Source organism: Protopterus annectens, chromosome 11.part0 (assembly GCF_019279795.1).
Source record: "Protopterus annectens isolate FY-2018-M chromosome 11.part0, PAN1.0, whole genome shotgun sequence".
NCBI lineage: Eukaryota > Metazoa > Chordata > Ceratodontiformes > Protopteridae > Protopterus > Protopterus annectens.
In genome coordinates, this window is record NC_056745.1 from 932,494,518 (window position 1) to 932,521,880 (window position 27,363).

A 27,363-nucleotide genomic window follows, 5' to 3' on the forward strand; every position below is an offset into this window, starting at 1 on the left:
TAAAGTTCCTTTCATGGAAGACCATTTTTCTGGTAGCCATTACCTCCACCAGAAGAGTGTCAGAACTGCAAGTACTCTCAGTCAAAACTCCTTACTTGATTTTTCATAGAGACAGGGTTTCCCTTGGCACAAATGCGTCCTTCATGCCCAAAGTTTGTTCTCAATCTAATTTGAATCAAACTATTGAATTGCCAGTCTTTTTTCTTAATCATTCAAACAAAGTGGAATCACAGACAGTTAAGGTTATATCTACATAGAACCGCAGAGTTTAGGAGATTAAACCAATTGTTTATATCTTTTTCGGAGACGAGAAAAGGTATGCCAGTCTCCAAGATAACATTATCAAACTGGATTTCAAATTGTACATCTTTTATTTACTCTTCTAATGGCAAAGAACTCCCATTTAAAGTTAAAGCTCATTCTACCAGATCTATATCCACATCTGCTGCTTTTCAAGCCAGAATTCCAATGGACAGTATATGTGCAGCAGCAACTTGCGATAACCCTCATACCTTTATTACTCATTACAAATTGGACTTGGCCTCCAGGGGCAGAGCCTCCTTTGTTCCATGGTTCTTAGGAGTATATTCCCATGAGCCACCTAAGAAAAAGTTGCTAGGGACGCTGTCCCATATGTAAGAATGAAGGTGAGATAGGACTACAGAACATAAAGAAGTTATGTATTCACCAGAACGTTCCATGTTTGTAGTCCATCTCGCCCTTCATTCTTACGAACCCACCCACCTACCCCCATCTATGTATCCTTAGAGGATCTGGAGACAAGATAGTGTCTATCGTCCCTAGGGTTGGAGAACTTTCATCTTTGTTTTTCCTTGTGGAAATACCTTCTATTACTTTTATAGATAGCAGCAAACAAGATCTGGGGATTCTTACTAGTGCACTATGGGATACCTACCTTGCCACAAGCCAACTTAGAGACTTCAAACTTTGTAATTGGCTCCGAACCCATATGTAAGAATGGAGGGTGAGATGGACTACAAAAATGGAACTTTATGGTGAGTACATAACTTCTTTTTTAAGGGGGTGGAGCCTAGATGGCCAACTGAGAGCAGTGAATTTTGAGAGCTCCATAAACTACTATAATAATATAGGAAAATGTTATTATTTTCAAGTCTAAAATGTCAGAAATCTATAGATAAACTACTAAACTACATAAATATTAATTTTGGTGGAGATATACAAAAATTTTCCTGTCAAGTAAGATATATTGAGTCACTGATTGTGAACAACTTAAGGAATTCTCATCCAGATGCTGCTTTGAAAAAAGAACTGTAATTGATGACATCTACCTTACAGGAACTATCTTTGAAGATGGATGGCTTTAAAAATAACTTAGAAAACCTCAAATTAAATTCTCTAACACAGACTGATACTCTTAAGGAACTATTACAGCAACACCATACAAAAATAAATATAGAGACGTCTCTAAATGTCATTGAAGGGAGACTCAAAGAGGAAGAATTCCAAAAAGAATTTCTGCTTAAACAGAATACATGGCTGCTTAACAAAATAGATGACTTAGCAAACAGGGAAAGGAGAAACATCATAAGGATCTTTGGTCTGCCTGAAAACACTGAAGGAGAAGACATTATTTCATTTTTAACAACCTGGATTCCTGAATTTTAAGACTTGAAAGAGGGATTTTCATTTGAAATTGAAAGGATGCATACAGCACTGAGGAAACCTGCTTCGAACTCAACAAATACTTCACCTAGAGTCATAGTTTTAAAAATTCTTTCATTTCTGGACAAGGAACTAATATTAAAATCTGCTTGGAGAAAATCACCCTTAAAATACAATCAAAGCCTGATAAGGCTTGACAATGATTATTCTTCCAGAATGCTAGAACAAAGGAAAAAAGTCTGGCCAATAATAAAACTGTTGAAACAAAACAACATTAAAACACAGATGGCCTTTCCAGCCAAGATAAAAATGAGATAAGAACCTTTAATGTCTTAGAAGAAGCTACTATATTCATCAAAAACAACAACATAGTGTCTATCCCAGAAGAAATAGAATGGATAGCCCATACTCTTAAAAGAATAAAAGAAACAAATTCTTGGACTGATGCTAGTAAGAAGAAACAAAAAATTGATTCCAAGATAACTGTGCCAAAAAATAACTCTTACAACTACATCTCTCAAAGTATTAATTGATATGGTACATCTCTCGTCATCTGTTTTTATTTAAAAAAAGGAGGGTTTCTTAAACAACTGAGAAACAGGAATGATTGATTCAGAATGTTCAAAGAGTCCAATAATTCTTCACAAACAAAGGTAGGTCAAGATGGGTTACTATTTACATTATATATAAGCCAAACAAAGCAAAATATAATACTAACATAGAAGTTTTTATTCCCCTACTTGAACTCAATGAATACCTATCTTGTACATTTTTCACTGATTTTACTTATACTAATTTAAGTAATTAATTAATTCAACACGGTACCATTCATCAGAGTTCAGACTCAAATCTAACTAATTAACATCATATATAATAGCAGTAACAGTAGAGTGTTCTGAAAAAAATGCTGTCATGCAGACTAGTGCCTTCTTCAGTTAAAGTATGATTTAGAAAAGTCATGTACATCCTGGTTAAATAATAGTAGCAAGCTCTTAGTACAAATGTCATCATTATTCTGAGTAAATATAGTTAATATCAATTTTGGCAGGTATCACAGCTACGAGTGTTATTTGATCAATCCTGATATGGTGTGTGTGGATGAAGCAGTGTCTGGCAGTTAGTACAAATGTCATTATTATTCTGTCTAAATATAGTTAATATCAATTATGGCAGGTATCATAGCTTCGAGTGCTGTTTGATTAAGCCTGACATGGTGTGTGTGGATGCAGCTGTGTCTGGCAGCAGTTGTATGTTGCCGTATTTGTCTCTGGGAAGTTGTGGGTTGTGGCTTGTGATCAAGGTTTGCTGATGATTGTGTATTAGGAAGAAACATTTCTTGTTTTAGCCTGGATCGAGGGGAAGGGAGTGGATAAAACTGTGAGTTGGGATATTTTGGCAGAGAATAGTTTGTTTATACATCTGCTGAGTGAGAAGTGGGAAGGCTGGAAGAATGTGTTATCTCTTGTTGTGGTGGCTTGTTGGGAGTTTTTTTTTTTTATCTGTTTGCTCTCCGTTCTTTTCCTGGCTGCTGCCTCGCTGAAAGGGAAGGAATTTAGGCTTGAAGTTGCAGTGAAGTGAAGCTTTGCTTCAGGTGCATTGTTTGCTCTGGTATGCAGTACACAGACACAGAAACAGATGCTCCTAGGTTGCAATGGTAATGCAGACAGAGTGACGATAATGCTTAATGGCTCTGAGGAGCCTCTGAGATGATTCTTGGCAATGAAGTTTTTGATTTAAAAAAAAAAAAAAATATATATATATATATATATATATATATATATATATATATATAAAACAAAAGGGCTGTTTTAAACCACATGTACAAATACTGATGGTCTCCTAAGACTTCATTTAGCTCATTAAGTTGATTCTTGATAAAAAAATAAATAATAATAAAAAAAACAAAACAAAACAAAACAAAGAAAAAATAAGCACAATTCTATATTTAAAATGTATTTTGGTCACAACACATTAAGGACTTACATAAGAGTAGAAGTCTGAGTTATTGTGAAAGATTAAGAGCACTTGGTCTTGTGCAGTACCTTTTGCAGTGGTCTGGGAGGTGAGCTTGCTCGGACATGTTGGGCATATGGGGATAGCTGATTCTAGGGGTATTTGGGGTTGTCAGGAAGTGCTAGAGTCATCAGATTTCCTCTGTGGAAATATCTGTGGGAATGGAATGTGTGTTGAGTGGTTCACTGGCAGAGTGGCCACTGCATGGAACAGGCTGGTAAAATGGAACAGGACAAATATTGGTTTGGATATTTTAGGAAAAGCCTGGAAACACACCACATGAACTAGTGAATGGTATTCTGGCAAAACTAGATTGGCATTGTTGCTCGTGCTTGAAGTACTGACGTGTGCGTGTAAGGATGGAAATATACTTACACCAAATAAGAATCTGGAAGGGTCTCATAATTTAAAGTTTACGAACTGTATAAACATGCTTGGAAGGAGCTAATAATAAGAATAAGCATTACAGCTTGTAGTCTCTCAAATAACTAAGCAACAGCCAAAAAAAAAAAAAAAAACATACACACAATAGTTATGTAATGCATGATTTTAGTAAATCTAGACATACAATATATAATCTTAATATAAGATGAAGCAGTCTGCTGAATTTAGATATTAAAGACAGGATTTAATAACATGGGTTTGTGTATAATAACACTACTGTCTTTACTTATCATAAATGACATACATTACACTGAACATCAAGGGGAAGCATGATGATTTTCTTATATAAGTAAATATGTATAACAAGCCATGTAATTGCTTTAACTTAAATTTTAGTTTTTGTAACCCATCTTGACCATATATAATAGTTAAGTGGTTACAAAGTTAACTAATGTTTTATACATGAGATCGAAATGACAAAGTTGTTCAAGAGATACAACAAAAGCCTGAACTTGAAATGTCACAAAATGTAACACTCATATTCTGAACAAATAGTATTAAACTGACAATAGGCACTCAGAATAATAACACGGGCTTGCGTATAATCACATTACTGTTTTAACTTGTCATAAATGACATACACTATACTGAACATCAATGGGAAGCATGATGATTTTCTCATATAAGTAAATGTGCATAACAAGTCATATAATTGCTTCAACTTGAACTGTGGTTTTGTAACCCATCTTGACCATACATAATACTTAAGCTGTTACCAAGGTAACTAATGTTTTATATATGACATCAAACTGACAAAGTTGTTCAAGAGAAACAATAGAACCCTAAACTAGGAATGTCACAGAATGTAACAATCACATTCTGAACAAATAGTATTAAATTGACAATAATCACTCACTTTAACCTTTGCTGATTATACAAAATAGAATGCTGCCATTTAAATCTAAAACATTCAGTATATGCCATAAAATGGCAATTTATGAATATGGAAAGGGAACATGTAATCATTAATCACAGTAACTGAATGTGTTGTTTTTAACTTATAATTTCACTCAGTTTTATAATAAGAAATGACAGATATGAAAATCCTTATATGTAGGAAATGGATTGAAGAATGATGCACTGATTATTAAACTGCACTAACTTTCATCAATGTTTACATAAAACAAACTTGATGCTTTAAGTAAGTTAGCAACAAAGTGATAACTTAAATGCTGGCAAACAATGAAATATAACTTCTGATATATCCAGTAAGATACATTGTATTATAAACATTAGGTATAAATATTATTACCATCTATATTAAGTAATAAGTTTTGAAAGACTTCATCTGTAAGGGTGAATGTGTTAAATAACTGTGTGCTATAATCTTTTACTGAGGTTTTATATATGATACATCCTACTTTACTATGATTGAATTGATTGTCATCTATCTTTCATGTAAATATTAATTGTTTATACAAAACATAGACATTTATATTGTATTAGAATTCTGCCCAATCTACAGTAGTACTATAGCTGTTCAAAATAATATAAATATTGCTTATTCCTGTTACAAATATTCTGCATATGATAATTCAATTTATGCAGCTCAGATGTTCTGGATTTCAATGTATGAGTGATAATCTGATGGACTTAGATTTATCCATCAGATTAGGAATAATTTTCATTCCATGGCTAGTGTGGATCTTAGTTTTGTTAACATTTACTAATTTAAATTTGTTATTTCAGAAAAACATTTTAGTATGCCTGAACAAAACATTTATTTATTGGTAAACACTCAAAGTATAAAAACGATAATTTCCTTTAAAAGCTCAAACATATACTTTATAGTTATCAGAGGAAAATGTTTAATATTCACAATAAAACAAAAAATACATAGTCTAAATAAACTAAGATGGATTTAAGTTTATTATCTTTAAATACCAGTGGCTTAAACAATCATAGCAAGAGATCAAATCTACTGCAATATTTAAAACTGAACAAAGCACAAAGTGTCTTCCTTCACGAAACTCATTTCAAAACAAAAAACAATTGCAAATGGAATCCTAAGGAATATATGATATTGGCACAATCCACTTATACGACAAAGACAAAAGGGGTAACAATTTTATGGAAAACAAATGTAATTAACCCAGAAATCATTATAAGTATGAAGATAAAGAAGGCCTTATGGCATTAGTAATAGTTAAATATAATAACAGAACATGGACCCTAGCCAATCTATACTGGATCCCAGGCACTGGAACAGGAACTGTTAAAAAACACTTGGATTTCATTTCCAATAATTATAAAGGCAACTTAATATTAGGAGGAGATTTTACCTGTATATTTGAGATTTCTGAAACTACAAATAAAAGACCACTGCGTACATCTGCCTTATCTAAAGCTTTAAGCAAGTGGGTAGAATTATGTCATCTTGTAGATACTTCCAAATTTAAAGAAGATACATCTTTGTTGTTTTCCCATCAAGACCAAAGATTTGGTACTCAAACTAGTAAAAGATAAAATATTTGCTGCCCATGACTTACACTCTAAAATCATTAATTTCTCAATCACTCCCTGCCCCTTTTCAGAGCACAATTCATTGATACTAAAACTTCAAAATGGGTACAAACCACTAATATTTAACTCCAGAATTCCAGCATATATAACTAAAATTAAAGAGTTCAAACCCTGGCTATTATCTGAATTACAGTTCTTCTTGGATATTAATTCCACCACAGAGATAAATAAAATAATGATATGGAACTCATTATAAGCTTACATATATAGTAAAAACCTAACTTGGTATAAAAAAAATCAAAGACTGTGATTCTGAATTATTAGATCTACAAATCAAGCTGTTCATCAAAATCATTTGGATATGAAAAAGAAAGTAGAAGTATTAAACAATAAATAAAACAAAATTCTAAAAGATAAAACTAGTTTAGCTTTAGAAAAACTAAAAATGAATACCTTGGCCACTTCTCCCAAATATCTAAATAATTTATCCACAAGAATCAAAATACACTCAAAAGCTAATAACATTAAAAGTATCTTCCATGAAAAGAAAGGGATAAATGTCTCGGATATAGGTGACATTCTTGATGCCTACAGAAATCACTATATGGAACATTTCCAAAAAGAAAATATACATATTGATCAATTAAATCTAGATAAAAATGTTCTAATATAAAAAAATACCAGAAACATTAAAACTAGATCTGCAAGCACCCATATCCTACAAAGAAATTACAGCTACAAAAAAAGAGAGTAACAATAATAAAGCTCCAGGTATAGATGGCATAATTATGGCAATATATATACTTTTTCCTTCAAAGCTAGTATCCCATATCCATTAAACTCTATTAGAAATTCAGTCACAAGCTTTATTACCACCATCTTGGAGATATTCCTTAATCACACCAATCCTAAAGGAAAACAAATCCCCAAACCTCTGTAGCTCGTATAGACCTATCTCATTATTAAATAATGACTATAAGATATTTTTGACAATATTAACTAACAGAATAATAATACCACTATTCAGTAATGATCAAACTGGATTTATATATCATAGGCACACACATGACAATATTAAAAAGATAATATCTTTTATAGATTATGTTAAAAAAATAAAAAAAAACACTCATAATTTGCTAAGATATAGAAAAAGCCTTTGATTCCCTAAATTGGGACTATTTATTCAGAATCCAAATCCTATTTGAATTTCCTGCATCCTTTGTTCATCTCCTAAAGAATATATATACAAATATTTTAATGTCAAATTAGGTCCTTTTACCTCTGAATCTAAACATATAACAAAAGGCACTAAACAAGGATGACCCATGTGACTGATTCTATTTGCTCTGGCTTTTGAAATACTGGCAGATTAAATTCGTAACAATATAAAAATCAAAGGAATAGATGTTTATGAACAATACAATTCTAAAGTAATGCTATTAGCTGATGACATATTACTAACATTATCTATTACAAAAAAGACATTAGAAGAATTAGATATATTAATTGACAAATTTCACACAACTTCAGGACTCCATTCCAATAAATCAAAATCAAAATGTTTATTTTTAAATAAAAAAAAAAAAAGAACTGCAGACTAAGGGGGATCACATCATAGGGGGAACAAGAATCTACCTTAAAATATCTAGGAATTGAGTTATGCAAGAATAATAATGAATTAGTCTCAAACAACTATAATAATATCATCAATACAATTAAAATCTCTGTGGAAAAATGGAACAAAATAATATTAACATTTGAAGACAGACTACACTTAATAAAGATGGTTTTACTGCCCAAGATCCTATATATATAGCCTTGGCAATGCAATCGTTTTCGGAAAGGAATATACTTAAATAAATATATTCATGCCTAATAAAATTGTTATGGTTTCCCAAAAGAAACAGAATAGCTTTAATACATCATATCAGACCACGGAAACAGGGAGGATTAAACTTATATATATTAATGCATCAATATCTAAAACAATCTCAGAATGGATAAGTCCAAATTACTCTGCAAATTGGAAAGAATTACTACCTGTAATATCAATAAATGAATTTGATTTACAAAAAAAAAATTCAAATAGATAAAAACAATTTGCCATGACACATATTATGTATTAGTATACAATATAACATAACTAAACCCACTAAAACTCATATGATTAATTATTACATTGACTCATTTAGGAAAATTATTAATGCAAATATAGATTTAAAAATCTGGTTTGATCTTTTAACACCATTTATAGTCACAAAGTACTTTCTAAATAAAATATATAAAGAAATTATTAATTCCTGGGAATAGAAATGATTTGTTTGTTGGCTCCACTGTATCAAAGAACTGAAAGTTTTAGATATGCAAGTAATAAAAACAACATACAAAATTCCACAACAGGACTCACTAACTTTACAGAGTATTATGTTATATTCACAGATTTAAGTAGACTAGTTAATAATTATTTACTTAAAGAAATACCAAAATTTATGAAATGCATATATGAAATCATATATAATGACTTTGACATGGGAAACAGTATTTCAAAATTTTATAAAATATTGATAAACTACAAAACAATACTCAAAACCTCATATTGGAAATATATAACAAAAGAACACTGAATACAATTAATTGAAGATATTAAACCAAATATCTTATTATTGATAAAATATACATCCTTTACACAATACTGGAAAGTTTTTAATTGGAAATGCTTGCACAGAGCATTTTTAACCCCAGATAGAATCAGTAAATTTAGTTTTTCCATAAAAGGAATATGTTGGAGATGTGAACAATTACACAATGCAGATTGGAACTACATTGTCTTTGTTAAGGCATTTTGGAATGGTATTAATAACTTTCCACAAGCTTTATTTAATGAATCATTTTATTTAATTAAAGCTTTTGCATTATTAAATGTGAACGAAGGTCCTCATTTGAATAGGTTAAACATGCATCCAGTATGGACTATACTTGCAATTTCAAGGAAGTGTATAACAAGAAGATGGAATACAAACACAAGACCAACTTTGGAAGACTTCTACACCCTACTGAAGACCACATCATTTTTGGAAATTAAAATTAAAGAACTAAGGATTTATCCAAAGCCATTTATCAACAACCCTTGGGGAAAAGTCTTATCAGTTGATTGACACTATACAATAATTGATCAGACACTCTGATAATGGATTGGACATACTTATAAAGTAACTGTATACATTAAGAGCTGTTATAGTGTCAGGCTAATGTAAATAGTGTACATAGTTATTTAAGATGTTATGTATAAATACTATGGAATTCATTCACATTTATTTGAAAAATAAAAAATATTTTTGAGGAAAATGTTTGTTTTAAAGTTTTTTAAGAATTTTTAATGAACATTGAAGAAGTGCTTTACAAAATATTATTTTGTTTGTATATATATATATATATATATATATATATATATATATATATATATATATATATATATATATATATATATTTTTCTTTTTTTCACATGTATTGTTGATTAATGTACCTATAAGAAATAATAAACTATGAAATGATTATCTAATTAAGTCTTATTAACCATAGGGTATAAAAAGGGATGAGATCTAAAAGATGACACATTCTGAAGAAGTGTGAATGTTTTGTAAGGACGAAATTGCTAAACCTGCTATCAAGTTTTACTTTTTTATTGGTGGTGCTAATAATAAAGTTTTGTTTCAATGGACTTTGGATCATTCGTTGGTGGAATTCCTTTTATCATTGGTGGGTTTAAAACATATTCCATTTGCATGGGAATGTAACAACAGCTGCTGTCTTTTTGTGGCTATTACAGTGGACTTGATTTAAGATTTAGTCTTGGATTCCAGTGAGTATATTCAGAAGACAATATCTGTTACATGTGTACTATTTAGTATTTGCTGCTCAAGCATTGTGAATAGTTTTTATTGGTTTACTTTTGTATTCACGGAGGTCCTCCTTTTGGATTCACAGTGTTATTCTATAAATATTTTTCCATTGCTGATCTTCTTTTTTACTTTCATGTTTGACTTTGACAAGTATTTCTCTTTGCACAATATGTCTGAAGTATGAAAGTCAAACCTTGGGATCCATGAAAGACATACTGTGTCACATTAAGGGCCAAGGTAAAATGGGTCTATTAACTTGATGTGGTATTTTGTGATTCATAGATATATGAATTTCCCCCAAAGTCAGTAGTTAACTGCAGCTGTATCATGTATGCACATCCAAACACATTCTTACACACACACACACACACACACACACACACACACACACACACACACACACACACACACACACACACACACATATACACACACACACATAAACACACACACACAAACACACACACACACTCACACACAAACAGTCCCATTACCTGTCCCTATATTGACTAAATATCCTCAGTGCCTCCTTTTATGTCTCCAAGCCATCAGGGAAGGTCAAAGTCCCACATCATATCCCTGAGTCCCTGGAATCTAGTGGGTCCCCCACACCTTCCAGTCCCTGAAATGGTTTAATTCCCATTATGGTATATGAGTTTAGAGTAAACCATAGTGTCTACTGGCTTCCCTACCCCTAATCCTCATACTGCTGGAAGTGCCATTATGGACTCACTGTAGTGTCTGTGGTGTTTAGTTGTTTCCCCACCCCTGATCACTGTATTGTTTTAAGTGCCATTACATCACAAAAGATCTCTTTGGTGTCTAGTGTACACCCCACCCTGATCCCTGTACTGTTTTAAGTGCTGTTATGTTAGGAGAGCAGTCTCTTTGATGTCTAGAATTCCTACATCCTGATCTGTGTACTGTTTTAAGTGTCTTTATATCACAAGACTAGTCTCTCTGATGTCTAGTGTTCACCCCACCCTGATCCCTGTACTGTTTTAAGTGCAGTTATGTCACAAGATTAATCCTAGAAAAACTATATGAAAACTGAAAAGAAGAATTTATGAACATCTGAATGCCATTAGGACACAGGATGGTAATAATGCTATTTACAAACACACTTTGGTATGTCCCAAGGCTAGATGTTTTTTTTTGTAATTGAGATGATACATCAGGATTTTAGGGGGGCCCTGGGAGACCAGAATAGAGGTTAGGAAGTATTTTGGCAGTTACTATTGGAAGCAAATAGGCCTCTGGGGCTTAACGAAAATGAGGGCAGCCAAATTATAAAGTGTTCCACTTCATCTTAGAAACATTTCCCTGTTTATGTGATATATCACATTTTTTATATACATTTTTTACATATATTTTCAGGTCGATTTATGCTATATATATTTTATACATATATTTATACATTTACATTTTATATACATCTACATATATTTACTTGAGATAGGATTTATTATTTATTATTTATATTTTTGTATTATTTACATATTATTAATTCATACTGTGCTTTTAAATTGGTCACCACGCTATGCATAACGTGTGTTTATATTTATATTTATGTACTCTTCATTCTATTTTATTTTAATTCAATTAATTTACATGTTTTTAGAAAGCTTTGCTGCTTATAAATTTGCTTATTCATTCACCTGCACTTTTAGTGATATGTTTTTAAAGAATTTTCAAAATGTTACAGAAAGCAGAGTATTTGCATTAATTGCCATGCGATTTAATTATCAATCATTAAACAATTAACATGATTTGTAAAGGTGGGGGATATAAAGGATGCTACAGTCAGTTTTTCTTTGTTACATCTGAAGAAGTCCTGTGGACGAAAACACTGTGGGGAGATTTGCGTTAATGTACTGAAAAAACTGCTGGTGCTTCCACTTTGGCTCGTGGTTCATGCTTCATGTTTGGTCACCTCCACTTGGTGCCTGTGTTTGCTGTACTAGTTTCTTGGTTGTTTCAGGTACCTGGCCTCATTGTGTTTGAAAGATTAATCCCCTCATGACTAGTGTTCCTCCTATCCCCAATCCCTGCACTGTTTTAAGTGCTGTTAGATTTCCTCCTATCCCCAAACTCTGTACTGTTTGAAGTGCTGTCACATTATATGAGTAGTCTCCTTGATATCTTGTGTCCCCCAGCCCTGATCACTGTACTGTTTTAAGTGCTATTTTGGCACAAAAGCAGTCTCCCTGGTGTGTACTGTTCTCCCCACTCCTGGATCCCTGTACTGTTTTAATTGCCATTAGGGCATTGCTGTTATGTAGTCATCCCTGATGGTGAGTGTTTCCTCCCATCAACATAGTGAATTGTTGCTGGATTTCTTGTCTGCTTGTCATTTCATTACTGAATATTGATCCAAGCAGGCAGAAGTAGTCTACTATTTCTTTTCTTCTCCATCATGTATAAATATAATGGTTTTACCAGTCCTCATGCTAAGGTGCAAGTTTGAAACTATGATGTTTAACTCTGATAAGAATATATTTTATATTGTCTTCATTTTCAACTAATAATGTAGTATCATCAGTATAATGAAGATTGTTGACAACTCCTCCTGTAATTTTCTAACCTCCAGTTTCTTCGTATAATCATGAGCCTATGATAATTTATTTTACATATAAATTGAAAAGGTATGGGAAAATATGTAGCGTTTTGCTACATAATGTGTGATGAAGTCACTAGGGTGACGTTACAGTTTCTTCAAGATGTCTTTACCAGTCCTAAACCATTCCATTGCTCCTTGTCCTGTTCAAACTGTTGCTTCTTGGTCAATATAAAGATTGTACATAAGAACTCTTAGGTTTTCTGTTAATGAGATACTTCTCATTGTGGCCCATATTCTTTTTTATAATTTATGCAGTAATAGACCTTCCTATAATCAATGAAACATATGTAGACATCTTTTTGATATGGTTTTGTCTTTCAAAATATCCATCTCACATCCAGGATGATGTCTCTTGTTCCTTGCTGTTTCCTGAATCTTCTTTCATTTCTGGTAATTCTCATTCCAGGTATGGCTATAATCTCTGCTGAATAATCTTAAAACAAATCTTACTTCATGTAGGAACCAGATTGTCTTGCTTTACGTGTGTTTCTATTGCAATAGTACACTATCTTAATTATGTTTGAACTTGAACTTTATATTCAGTACGTAAGTTTTACAAAAGCCACATAAGGAGTTTTTGGGATAATTTGCATGGGTCAGGTAATATTTGTGATGTATCACAAAATGGCAAAAATAGAGTAACTCTTAACAGTTGAAACACATCTGAACTAATAAACAGAGAAAGGTTACAAGCAAGTGAAGGGTCATTACATAAACATGAAAAATTTGGTGCCCTGTCCTGTAAGACAGCAAGCTCTGCAAATATAGAACTTTACCTTATCAAAAAAAAATGAAAAGAACTATCTTGATCATTGCAATTCATAACAGATTAATGTGTAAGTAAACTCTAGGGTGAAGTTATGATTTCTTCCAGATGTCTTTGATAAACCCCACAGCTTGACCAACAATAAGATCAAACATGGTTAGTTTGGACAGTTTAGAGATCAGGAGAAAATTGATATGAATTAAGACAGAAGCTAAGATTATTTATAACTGTCTGAAACAAAAATGCTTGTTTTAGCAATATATTTGCATTTTAGTATGTTTTATAAGAAAAAAAGGCTATGTTTAGAGAGTTGCTATCAATTAGATGCACTGAATGCTAAATTATTATTTTTTAAATAATGCATTTTAGCCTATGGAGAATACCAGCCATTATTATAAACTCAGTTTTAGCAATGTAAAGATCTGAAACAGATTATGAAGATGCAGTGTAACCATATACAATACAGTGGCAGTGTGGTTGTAGCCTATGTCTGTATGTTAATGTAATTCTAAATTTGGTAGTAAATATAACAAATATGGATACAGGCTAAACTTCTGAAAGTATGAATGCTATAAAGTAGATGACAGAAAAGATTCACTGCAATCTTACATGGAGAGTTACTGCCACATTCCAGTATGTTGCAAGTTTATTATGAAATCATTCAGAGAATCTACACTACAGACAGACTTTAAATATTTACTTTGTCTTCCTTTTAACAGAGTTTGGTGCACACTACAAAAAAACAGGCACTCATTCTGACAGGGTCATAGCCAGGTAACAAAGAAGAAAACAAACCTTTCTTTTTATGAACAAGACAAAAGCACAGGAGCACTGTTCGGCAGAGTAAAGTAATCCAAATAAACAAAGTACGTATGGTTGGTAATAAAAGGCAGTATTCACTAAGAACGATCTCCAAGTAAAATATAACTCTATTTATTGGTTATAAAAACGATCATGGCAAGTGCTTTCACCCGACTGGGCTTCTTCAAGCCAAAAAGCAGTTAATTCAAAATAGCCAGTATATACTCACTACACCATGACATCACATCCTATTAATTAAATAACCAAAATGCCTATAAAGCATATGGCTGTTTAAAGACATCAAATAAAAATGCACAATAGTACTAAGATATTACTTTCAATAATAAGAAATATATATATAAAAGACAATATAAATATGTTGCATTAATTGCAATCTAATGTCATCAAACAATTAGAACATAAAAAATGTAAAAGTAAAACATATACAATCTGGAATTTACTGGTATGAATTTGAAACCTTTTAAATCAACTGCAGGAAGCTTTTCTCTCCATAACTTAAAAAATAATGCTTGGCTATGCAAGATCAGATGCTCCCTAATTAAAAGTATAGAACAAAATCTACAAATCTTTTGTTAGACTGTAGAACTGGTAGTAGTAAATCCAAAAAGTTGAAGAACTCAGGGAATGTAATGTGCATGAAAAATTCTGTTGTGGCATAAAATGCAACATTATTAACAAAATAACGAGTAGATAAGTTATCTTTAGAAACAGGGTTACTGTATAGATATCTGTAAAGTACTTAGTGAAAAACTTTATTAGATTAAAACTCAGGAGAATGATTTATTTAGCAAAATAATTCTCTAAGAAGGATTCATTCAGCTATTAAAGCTATTTCCGTGTGGCATTTAAAAATCAAAAAGGCGCTGTCCTTGCCTGACCTAAAATTCCCCTGCAGCTACATTTGTCATATATATTCACATTAAGCTTTGCCCTTATTATGTCTCCCCATGGGAATGAAGCAGTCTCTCTACTTTAAAATGACATACTGCAATTAGGGGAAAATTAAAAAGATTTTTAATGTGGATATAAACCATCATATGCCAGTCTGATATCAGAGATCTACAAGACACACAGTTCTTAGTGACAATGAACCTAATATATCAATTAAAATACTGGTATATATATATATATATATATATATATATATATATATATATATATATATATATATATATATATATATATATATATATGGCTAACACTTGATTGTCAAGCTAAGACCTGCTGTCTCTTGTACCAATTGGACCATGATAAAAAGGACACATATGCAATAAAAAAGAATTGGAGATTCATGACAGAAAGATGTATGGCAAGTTATGTAAATTGTCCAAGACATCTGCCTTTATATTTAAAATGCTTTGACAATACTGTTGTTAAATTAATAATTTAATAAAATTATAACGTAATAAAATAAATTAAATATTACTTACATATTGTGCTGCCAGACTCAGGCCTGTTCAATGAACTGATGATGACAAATCCAAATCCTTCATTTTCCTTGCGCTGAATGATGACATCATTTGTTTGTAAATTTTGGGAAGAAGCAGAGCCTTCTTGCGGTGAAATACTGCTTGGAGCTGTTTGGACATTGTTGGTATAGCCTGCATAGTCACTTCTGGGAGAACTATGCAGTGTAGATGCAGAACCTGGGCTTTTGCCATTCTCAGGACAGGGATCTCCTTAAACAAATGACATAAAATACCATTCAGTACTGCTATCATTATCTGAAAAAATGGAGGCTTCAAGCAAGCTAGCTCATTTATATCATGTTTAAATCTCTAACAAGTATTCTAGTAATTATGGACCAAGCATCACACCACAGCAGTAGCAATACATTTATTCTGAGAAGCAGATTATCCTAGAACATGTTTCTACTCAAAGAAGGCAAAACCTCAAATTGATACACTGGCATAATGTTTACACTGGACTGAAACAGAATTTCATTTTTAGTGCAACTGTTAAAAGTCACAATACTTCCTTTGTTTTCATAAGAATGTGTTAAAATGATTCTGATGTTGACAGGCTTAACTAATTTAATATTTATTAACTGTGCCAAATAATATAGTGACACAGTGTAGTATGGTATAAAAGAGTTTTTTTCTTCACATTTAGCTTATTCTAATTCCCAATGCACTGCAGTGAGACCTTTTTATTGCGAGTCAAGTCTTAGGATTGTTTTCTAACAACACATATTTTGCTGATCTCACTATCATTCGTGTCCCAGATTAAGGATTAGCCCTCAGCCCTGTGTCCCTGAAAGGCTGACATCATTTCTTACAGAACTGAGGTAGTATTTATTAACATATACAAAGTCGTAGACTTTCCTATAGGATTTCTGTACATTACAACTGAGTGAAGGTAGGTAGCATTCAGGAGTCATGTCCATTCTGCCTTCTGCCAACAGATAGATAAAGATGGAGAACCATATGCCTTTCTCCTCAGTGCATGAGGTATGCTCTATGACAGTTACTCCTGCAGGACAAGCTCCTGGGGTTGACAATAGTTCTAAACACAGACTGCTGGGTCAGACTCCACCCACCTTCTCTATTTATCTGTCACATAAATGAATGTTTTATTTATGGATAAGTCCCAAACTGTAGGAATGTCTGCTGTGTATGACCAAAATAATAGATTAACTGGGAATGCTTTAAGTGCAGGCAGAATTATAATGTATAATATATATATATATATATATATATATATATATATAGAGAGAGAGAGAGAGAGAGAGAGAGGTGTGTGTGTGTGTGTGTGTGTGTGTGTGTGTGTGTGTGTGTGTGTGTGTGTTTGTGTGTGTGTGTAGATGTTTTAAGATCTACTCGTACTTGATGGAGATCATGCGGGTAAGCAATATTAACTAGCAAAACAAACCATTTACTTAATTCAGTTGACTTTATATCTAAGATAAACCAGACATTTTTATGTACAACCAAAGGTGACATACATATCTACAAAAAGTTTGTTATGTGGATTCCCGTCCTGCTAATGAATGACATATTTGTGAATGTCGATAATATTCCAGAGGGAACAGCAAGTACCACAAAAGAAGAAGCAGAAGCCAGCAATTGATTCCTGTTACTCAGTTCTTATATATGAAGCCACCACACTAATGAATTTGAAATATCTGCATAATTAAGAAACGCAGCTGGATACAAAGCTGTTACAGAAGACAACCCCATCAATTTTTATGCGTGAATAAAAAGCACCAACGCTGGTCCAATGACAACAATCCCCAAGGGCAGGCACAACTGCCCAGTGATTATAGTAGTACAGCGGTTGAAATGTCTTCTTCATGCAGCAGACGAAGGACTACGTAAATTCTTGGTCTGCTACAGTCTGTTGTTCCACCTCAAGGCACATCACCTGCACCTGGCCCCACAACACCCAGGATTTTGAGATTATGAACAGCTATATAATTTGTGCAGGTTGTTTGTACCACACCATATATTTCTGAAAGAGCTATCAAATTGCTATCAACCTATCTGCTGCTCACTTACCTGCTCTCAAACTGAATATTAAAATTATGCAATGGCTGTTGTTCAAGAGTGGTGACTTCAAATAAAAAACACAATCGTCACATGCTACATTCATTTAATTTATTATGTTATACTTTTAAATATTTTTGTATTTTTACAATGCTAGCAAAATGTCTATCTCACTAAAATGGATAGCATCAAAATGAGAAATATAATATAGATGTGGTCAGGCATTTGAATTCTCTTTCACATCAGAATACTGACTATGTTTAATACAGACTTTTCCCTCCCTTATGCTTTATTCTTTCCTCCCACTGCTTAATTAACATTATACATACACACACACATATTGTTTGAAATAAAGTATAAGCACTTCTTATTCAGACTATTATCAGTTTCCCTTTTCCTTTTGTTTTTGCTGCAGGACTGGTAGAAGTTACATGCCTGTTTCCTTCCTTTACAAAGATACACAAAGCTGGGCTGTACTCTAACTTAATATACTGAATTCTGTTTCTGTATAAAGTCGATAGCATTGTTTAGCCTTTTCATGTCCACTTGAGATAGATTCTTACCCCTTCCATGTTTCAGTTTCTACAAACATTGTTTTGTGTATCTGTTGCTAAATGATAACTGCATATGTCTCTGGATCTGCACTTACAGCCAGGTCATGGAGTCAAAGTTTCTTTGGATTAGCCCAATTACCAGGTTAACAAAAAGCTAGTCCAGATACAGATGTGCTGTATCCAGGACTGTTTGTAAGCTTATGAGCCCCTCAAGCCTTTCTGTGTTGGAGGGAAGCCTTCTAGCTTATCAGTGAGAGTGCTAAGCACTAGGTAGCCTATCTACCACAAGAGTGGTTTCTAGCCCAGAAATTGTAGTTCATTGGCCATTTGGGCAGTTTTTCCATCTCTTTCAACTTTCTGGTTTAAAAGCCCACATTTACACTTGTTTACCGCCTTTCCTGTAACTAGTCTCATCCAGATACAGATTTGCTGTATCCAGGACTGTTTGTAAGCTTCTGAGGCCCGCCAAGCCTTTCTGTGTTGGAGGGAAGCCTTTTAGCTTATCAGTGAGAGTGGATTCTGGCCCAGAAATTGTAGAGTATTGGCCGTTAGGGCAGTTTTTCCATCTCTTTTAACTTTCTGGTTTAAAAACCTGCATTTGCATTTGTTTCCCACCTTTCCTGTAACTAGCCTAGTCCAGATACAAATTTGCTGTATCCTGGACTGCTTGTAAACTCCTGAGCAGTGCCAAAGTCTGCTCTTCAATTTTTTCCTTAGATCTGCTTGTTCTCTCCTCTCCTGCACTTTTACTAGCTTATTAGTCTAGCACTTTACCAGACTTCTTGTAGCAATTATTATAGCACACAAAAGTGCTATCAGCACTAAACCTTCTACAAGGAAACAGCTCTAGTACTTATTATTAATTCCCACCCCTCCAGGCATGTCTAAAGGTCAGTTCTCTCTGCTTTCTCCTATTAACCTGGTGAACTTGGGCATCCTGAGACAATGTAGCAGCTGTCTCATGTACACTGACAACCCTCTCTTCTTACCTCCGAGCAATCAGACTTGCGAGAGATGCACTTATATATCCATATTGGAAACCACGCACTCTCCAGTCAAGAACGGAATAGTTGGTCAACACTTGCACCACACCACACAGAACACATAGCCCTCCAGAACACACACCAGCACTGCCTTCACATAAAAACAGAAACCACACACTAACTTTCACAGAGGTTGTCAATAAAAATCTTCCCAAACAGCAGAGACCTCCAAGACAGAAATGCACTCGACCACCACAATACAACACTAATCACGAGACACATAACTCTCCTAAACAGTGTGCCACTCAACCAAAGCCCCTAAGGCAAAACAGCATGCCCAACACACTAGTCATAGGTGACTTGATAGTGAAGCACACTGATGTCCCACTCACTAGGCTGAAAAAGAGAAAGTAACAGTCAGCTGCCTGTCAGGTGCCAGGATCCACCACATAAGGCACGCAACTCAGGTCCCTCAACAACAGGTACAAATATAACTCAGTCATTGTACATGTGGGTGTGAATGACCTGAGATGTACCTCCCTGAACTACATGAAAAGAGACATTGAGGAGCTCTCGGATTATGTAGCTGAAGCGGGTACGACCCTAGCCCAAAGCAGCATCCTACCATCACCCAGAATGATACCACAGTACAAGCAGAAAATGATTGATTTCAACAATTGGCAAAGTTTCTGGTGTCACTCTAAGGGGATCCAGTGTCTGTCTGCTGGGATGACATGACTGACAGACCTTGATGCTTTGCCAGAAATGGCCTGCATCTGTCACCCCTGGGCTTCCGGATACTGGCCAAGGCTATTGCCACCCCTATAGTGCCTTTTTAGGCGGTGTTCCAAAGACCAAATTACCACCGTAACAACTACAAACAAATGCAATCTGAGGGTCATGCTGCTCAACGCTAGAAGTCTAAATCTCAAAATGCACTCGCTCGAAGCACTCCTTAAGATGGACAGCATCAACATTTGTACTGTAACAAAGACCTGGTTCAAGGCAGCAGAAAGCACCCCTACACTACCAGGCTATAACTTTTTCCACACCTTTCGGTCCCAGAACTTGGACCAAAGCTCCAAAGGCGGTGGTATTCCCATATTTATAAAGGATGTGCACACCTCCAGACTGGTAGCCCAACATAAAGCATCAGAGATACTTCAAGTGCAGCTAACACAGGGTAAGACAGCAATTCATGTTGTAGCCTGCTATAGGTCCCCAACCATGTCTCAAGACTCACACTCCACGTTCTTAAGCACCCTGGAGAATATTAGGGTCCAACCTAACACTCTCATATTAGGTGACTTCAATTACCCTTTCATTAACTGGGAAAACTACTTATGTACCATTAGACTTGCCCAACGTTTCCTGGAGTTCATTAATTCTAATGCACTGGACCAGCTCGTTCTTACCCCCACTAGAGGTAGCAACATCCTTTACCTGGTCATTACTAACAAGTGTGACCATTGCTCTACACCAAAAGTCAGCTCCTTCCTGATTAGATCCGACCACAAACTAATCCCCTTGGAAATCCACATCCCTCCCATCCCCCTGCAAAGGTAACCACCATGAAAAACTTCTCCAAAGCTAACTTTAGGCTCCTAAAAACAGAGGTGGCTAACTTCACGTCACCCATGCAAATGGAGAATAGTTGCATGACTGCCGAATCATACACCAATGCACTGTACGAACATGTACACAAATGCATAGATCTGCCATACCCAATAGAACCAAGACGCACTCCTCCAAAAAAGGAAGCCAATCTGATGGTTTCCTGCCATAAACAAACTCTACAACAGAAGGAAGAAACTGATGCGGAATAAGATAAATTCCCAAACTAGAAAAACTCCCTTATCAGTTTCAACAAAAAGGTGAGATCCCTCATCAAATCCTCTAAAGTTAGCTATGAAAACAGAATTGCAGCAGACAGTAAAGACAACCACAAGGGCTTCTATAGTTATGTAAAGAATCTCCACGGCAAAACATAGATTTGCTCTGAGCTACTGCACAATGGTACCTCCAATACCGAGTCAACAGACATTGCCAATATACTAGACAACAGATTCAATGCCAACTTTACCCCCCCAAAGGACCAATCACAATACTGGTAGATTACCAGGCATCCAGTATTACTGCTGCACATGTTAAAACAGCACTGTCCAAGGCCAAGAATACATCTTCTATGGGACCTGACAATATCCCTGGCTGTGTTCTACATGAACTACAGAGTGAACTGGCACCTCACCTGTGTGCTCTGTTCAATCACAGCCTCACCTCAGGCTTTGTCCCTATCAAATGGCTCACTGCTAAAGTCATCCCGCTCCACAAAGGAGCAGTGACTACAGACCCAGGGAACTACTGCCCCATTAGCTTGATGAATCTGATATGCAAAGCTATGGAATGCATCATCATGGACATAATAAACAAAGATATAGGGAATCTCCAAACTCTGGATCCCACACAGTTTGGTTTTGTGAAGGGTAGATCATGCCTGCTCAACTTGGTCAGCTTCTCTGAGTCAGTCACCAGAGCTGTGGATGAAGGCAAGGTGGTTTATACAGCCTACCTTGATCTGGACAAGGCCTTTGATACCATTCCCCACTCAGGAATCATAGAAAAACTCACTAAGCTAGGCATCAACCCCTATATCACTAGCTGGGTTGCAAACTGGCTCACAGATACAACCGACAGTGTGAAAGTAGCTGACTCCAAGTCAGACTGCCGATTAGTCACGAGTGGAGTCCCACAGAGTTTGGTCTTGGGTCCTCTCCTGTTTGGTATCTACTTTTCTGAAGTCAAGGCCAACACGAAGGGACTCTGGCTGACAAAGTTCGCAGACGATTGCAAGTTGGGAGCTATTATTAACTCCTCAAGTGATAATGACATCCTACAGAGTGGCCACACTGAGACCTGTGTTCCCAGATCTCTTATAACACCTTCTGTGTTCAGTGGACTACCATCAATGTGGTAATTCATGGGAAAAGGGGTTTTCCCAAAGGGGATGATGACACATTTTGAGTGCTCTGGGACTCTGTGAGGCACTTGGGGAGTTAATTATGTCTCCCAACTTGCAATCATCTGGGAACTTTGTCAGCCAGAGAGTCCCTTCATGTTGGCTTGGACTTCTGAGAAGTAGATACCAAACAGGAGAGGACACAGGACCAATCCCTGTGGGACTCCACTAGTGACTGGTCAGCAGTCTGACTTGGAATCAGCTACTTTCACACTGTGGGTTCTGTCTGTGAGCCAGTTTGCAACCCACCTAGTGATGTAGGGACTGATGCCTAGCTTAGTGAGTTTTTCTATGATTCCTGAGTGGGGGATGGTATCAAAGGCTTTGGCCTTTAGCACTTAATAACACATACTATAATGCATAAAAAGAATATACCATTTTCTTGAATACACATGTACTAACATATATATGGTCTGTTATTAGATGCAATTGTTTGTGAACTTTAAATATTTGCTAGCAAGAATATTTACCTTTATAAGTTTACATTCTCATCAGAGATGCAAGCTGTTGTTAAGAGATCAGCATTTGTTATGCAAGTATTAAAATATTATGTAGTGCAGGTTATGGCCCACTAAAACAGGCTCCAGGTACATTTTTGCAGACATGATACATTTACACTAACTGCTTTTAGCATGACATAAACTGTCTTGCCAAACCACTATAACCAACCTTGAGACCCCCCCCCCGCATTGTACCGAAGGATTGAGACTTGGCAATGTCCAAGATATCTAGTTTTTCATTAGTGATGCAGATGCTACAGGAGCTAGCCAGAAGGGGATTGGAGTGAGTGTCCAAGGTGGGTTCATACATGCAGAGGGAGGGAACCACTTTAAGTCTAATGTCAGGAATATGACTTGGGGAAGTACCCACTACAACTTTTCAGTTCAACAGCACTTGGCAGCATGAGTAAAAACAGAATGTACCACTCCTAAGCAAAGCAGTACACTGCCTCCAGGTTTTAAGCTCCTGGGGCAAAGGTTCAAACCTGACTTCCTGTTTTATATATATATATATATATATATATATATATATATATATATATACATATTGCATTTACACTTTTTCTTGTGGCTTCAGTCATGGCTGAACAGGGTCCAAGATAATTCACTTACTTGAATAATGAATGAATAAATTAAAAAGCATCATGGATGAGCAAAACCACTCAAAGTGGTTTACTGTCTCCAGCCACTACATAGTACCTGACAGTCAAAAGGGAAAGGCAGTCAAAAACATCAAAGATCTTTCAAATTTCCACAAGAATCTGACCTGTGACTTGTTTTTCTTCTTTCTGAAATATTCCAGTACCAGGAGCAAGAATAAATGGGACAATTGGGCAAGAGGCATGGTGGATATTGGGCAGGGAACTAGGACCTAAAAAGATGTAAGAAAAATAAACAACCCAGAAATTTTTATGCGTATAAAATGGAGTACATAAAAATATTATAAGAAAACTGAAAAGAACTGAAACATCCATGTTTTATAGAGTTACATACTATTTTGATAGTTACTGTTAAAGAAAGGTTTCTTCCAGATGCTGTATAGATGCATATATAAAGAGTATATGACAAACATCAGTCAGATGAAGACAAATTGTGGCAATTTTTAAATGTATCTTCATTCCAAAAAGACACTCTTTGGATGTTTTAGAATGAAACAGTCTCCATTAGTTCACATCTATCAGCTGACAATTCAAATTTTCTTGTGAGATTGTGTGCCATTTGCAATCAAGCAACCTTTTAATTTACTTTATGATTTAATATGTTTGTATCACTACCTGCTTAGCACACATTTTTCAATAGTGACTGTTCTTGAAATTACCAATTAGGCATCTATTTCTTTGCAGAAATACTAAGTCTTATTTTCAGTGATTATAACCCATGGCACGGTTTCTGCTCTTTCTGGTATTTTTGTAACATTCTCATTTTCTTTTATTTAAAACATTACTTTCTAAATTTTGATGGAGAAGTAAAACAGGATTTTTATTTCTGAAAAACTCATTTTCAAAGACATTTTATTGGGGAGAACCATATTTATACATTTGAATGAATTCCATAGTATTTATACATAACATCTTAAATAACTATGTACACTGTTTACATTGCCTTGACACTATAACATATCTTAATGTATACAGTTACTTTATAAGTATGTCCAATCCATTATCAGAGTGTCTGATCAATTATTGTATAGCGTCAGTCAACAATAAGACCTTTCCCCAAATGTTGTTGATAAATGGCTTTGGATAAATTCTTAGTTCTTTAATTTTAATTTCCAATAATGCTGTGGTCTTCAGTAGGCTGCAGAGGTCTTCCAAAGTTGGTATTGTGTTTGCATTCCATCTTCTTGTTATACACTTCCTTGAAATTGCAAGTATAGTCCATACTAGATACATGTTTGACCTATTCAAATGAGGATCTTCATTCACATTTAATAATACAAAAGCTTTAGTTAAATAAAATGATTCATTAAATAAAGCTTGTAGAAAGTTATTAATACCATTCCAAAATTGCTTAATTTTAACACAATCAAAGAAAATGTGATTCCCCTCTGCACTGTGTACTTGCTCACATCTCTAACATATTCCTTTTATGGAAGAACTAATTTTATTGATTCTGTCTGGGGTTATGCTATGTGCAAGCATTTCCAATTAAAAACTTTCCAGAATTGTATAAAGGATATATATTTTATCGATAATAAGATATTTGTTTTAATATCTTCAGTTAACTGTATTGAGTGTCCTTTTGTTATATAGTTCCAATATGAGGTTTTGGGTATTGTTTTATAGATTATCAATATTTTGTTGTTTGTCTTTCGGCTTTTCCTGGTAAGGGGTAGCCACAGCAGAACTCCAGTCCACTAATGATTGGCAGGAGATTTTTACGAAATGCCGAGGTGCCAGCTCGACACTCAACCTTCAACGAAGGCATACCCATTTACGCACTCATGTCTTTCGAATGCTACCCATCCACAGGGAGGACATGCAGACTCCACATAGAAGGCACTCCCAAGCCCAGCCAAGAATCGAACGGGAGAACCTGTTGCTGTGTGGTAACAATGCTTCCGCTGTACCACCGTGGCATTATCAATATTTTGTAAAATTTTGAAATACTGTTTCCCATGTCAAAGTCATTATATATGATTTCAAATATGTATTTCACAAATTTAGGTATTTCTTTATATGAAGACTTGTTAAGTTGTTGTTGTCTGTCTTTTTGGCTTTTTCCCGGTAAGGGGTCGCCACAGCAGAACTCCGGTCCGCTAATGATTGGCGGTAGATTTTTACGAAACGCCGAGGTGCCAGCTCGATGCCCAACCTTCAACGAAGGCATGCTCATTTACATACGCATGTCTTTCAAACGCTACCCAAATGCGAGGAGGACATGCAGACTCCACACAGAAGGCACTCCCAACCAAGCCAAAAATCGAAAGGGAGAACCTCTTGCTGTGAGATAACAACGCTACTGCTGTTAAGTATTCTACTTAAATCTTGTGAATATGACAGAATACTCTGTAAAGTTAGCCAGCCCTGTTGTGGAATTTTGTATGTTGTTTTTATTACTTGTATATCTAAAACTTTTAGGTCTTTGATGCATTGGAGTCAACAAACAAATCCCTTCTCTTCCCAGGAATTAATAATTTCTCTATATATTTTATATGAAAAGTTCTTTGTGACTATAAATGGTGTTAAAAGATCAAATCAGATTTTTAAATCTATATTTACAATAATAATTTCCTAAATGAGTCAATGTAATAATCATATGAGTTTTAGTGGGTTTAGGTATGTTATATTGCATACTAATACATAATATGTGCCATAGCAAACTGTTTTTATGTATTTGATTTTCTTTTGTAAATCAAATTAATTTACTGATATTACAGTTAGAAATTCTTTCCAATTTGCAGAGCAATTTTGACTTATCCAGACTGAAATTGTTTTAGATATTGATGCTTTATATATGTTTCTATATCAGGGAGGTTTAATCCTCCCTGTTTCCATGGCCTGATATGATGTATTAAAGGTATTCTGTTTCTTTTGGTGAGTTTCGGCTTTTCCCGGTTAGGGGTCGCCACAGCGGAACTCTGGTCCGCTCATGACTGGCAGTGGATTTTTACAGTGCCGAGTTGCCAGCCCGATGCCCCACCTTCAACGAAGGCATGTCCATTCACGCTCACACCTACCTGCATGTATTTAACGTCACTCGACCGTGGGGAGGACATATAGACTCCACACAGAAGGCGCTCCAGCCGAGAATTGAATGGGAGAACCTCTTGCTGTGAGGCGACAACACTAACCACTGCACCACTGCATGAATTTATTTCTTTAAGTATATTCCTTTCTGGCAACAGTTGTATTGCCAAGGCTATATATAGGATCTTGGGCAGTAAAACCATTTTTATTAACTGCAGTCTATCTTCAAATATTAATATTATTTTGTTCCATTTTTCCACTGAGATTTTAATTGTATTGATGATATTATTGTAGTTTTTTGAGACTAATTCATTATTATCCTTGCATAACTCAATTCCTAGATATTTTAAGGTAGATTCTTGTTTCCCTATGATGTGATCCCTCTTAGTCTGCAGTTCTTTTTTTATTTAAAAATAAAAATGTTGATTTTGCTTTATTGAAATGGAGTCCTGAAGTCATGTGAAA

At 34.9% G+C, this 27,363-nt stretch overlaps 1 protein-coding gene across 6 annotated transcripts in view; it reads right to left on the reverse strand.

Moving 5' to 3' along the window:
- The window catches only part of MAGI2 (membrane associated guanylate kinase, WW and PDZ domain containing 2), a 2,888,931-nt gene that overhangs the window by 453,229 nt on the left and 2,408,339 nt on the right, over window positions 1-27,363 (reverse strand). For all 6 annotated transcript variants that reach the window (XM_044088324.1, XM_044088323.1, XM_044088325.1 and 3 more), the window contains one exon: window positions 16,102-16,350. In XM_044088324.1, the coding sequence (XP_043944259.1) occupies window positions 16,102-16,350 (249 nt within the window). The remainder of the gene's footprint in view (window positions 1-16,101; window positions 16,351-27,363) is intronic.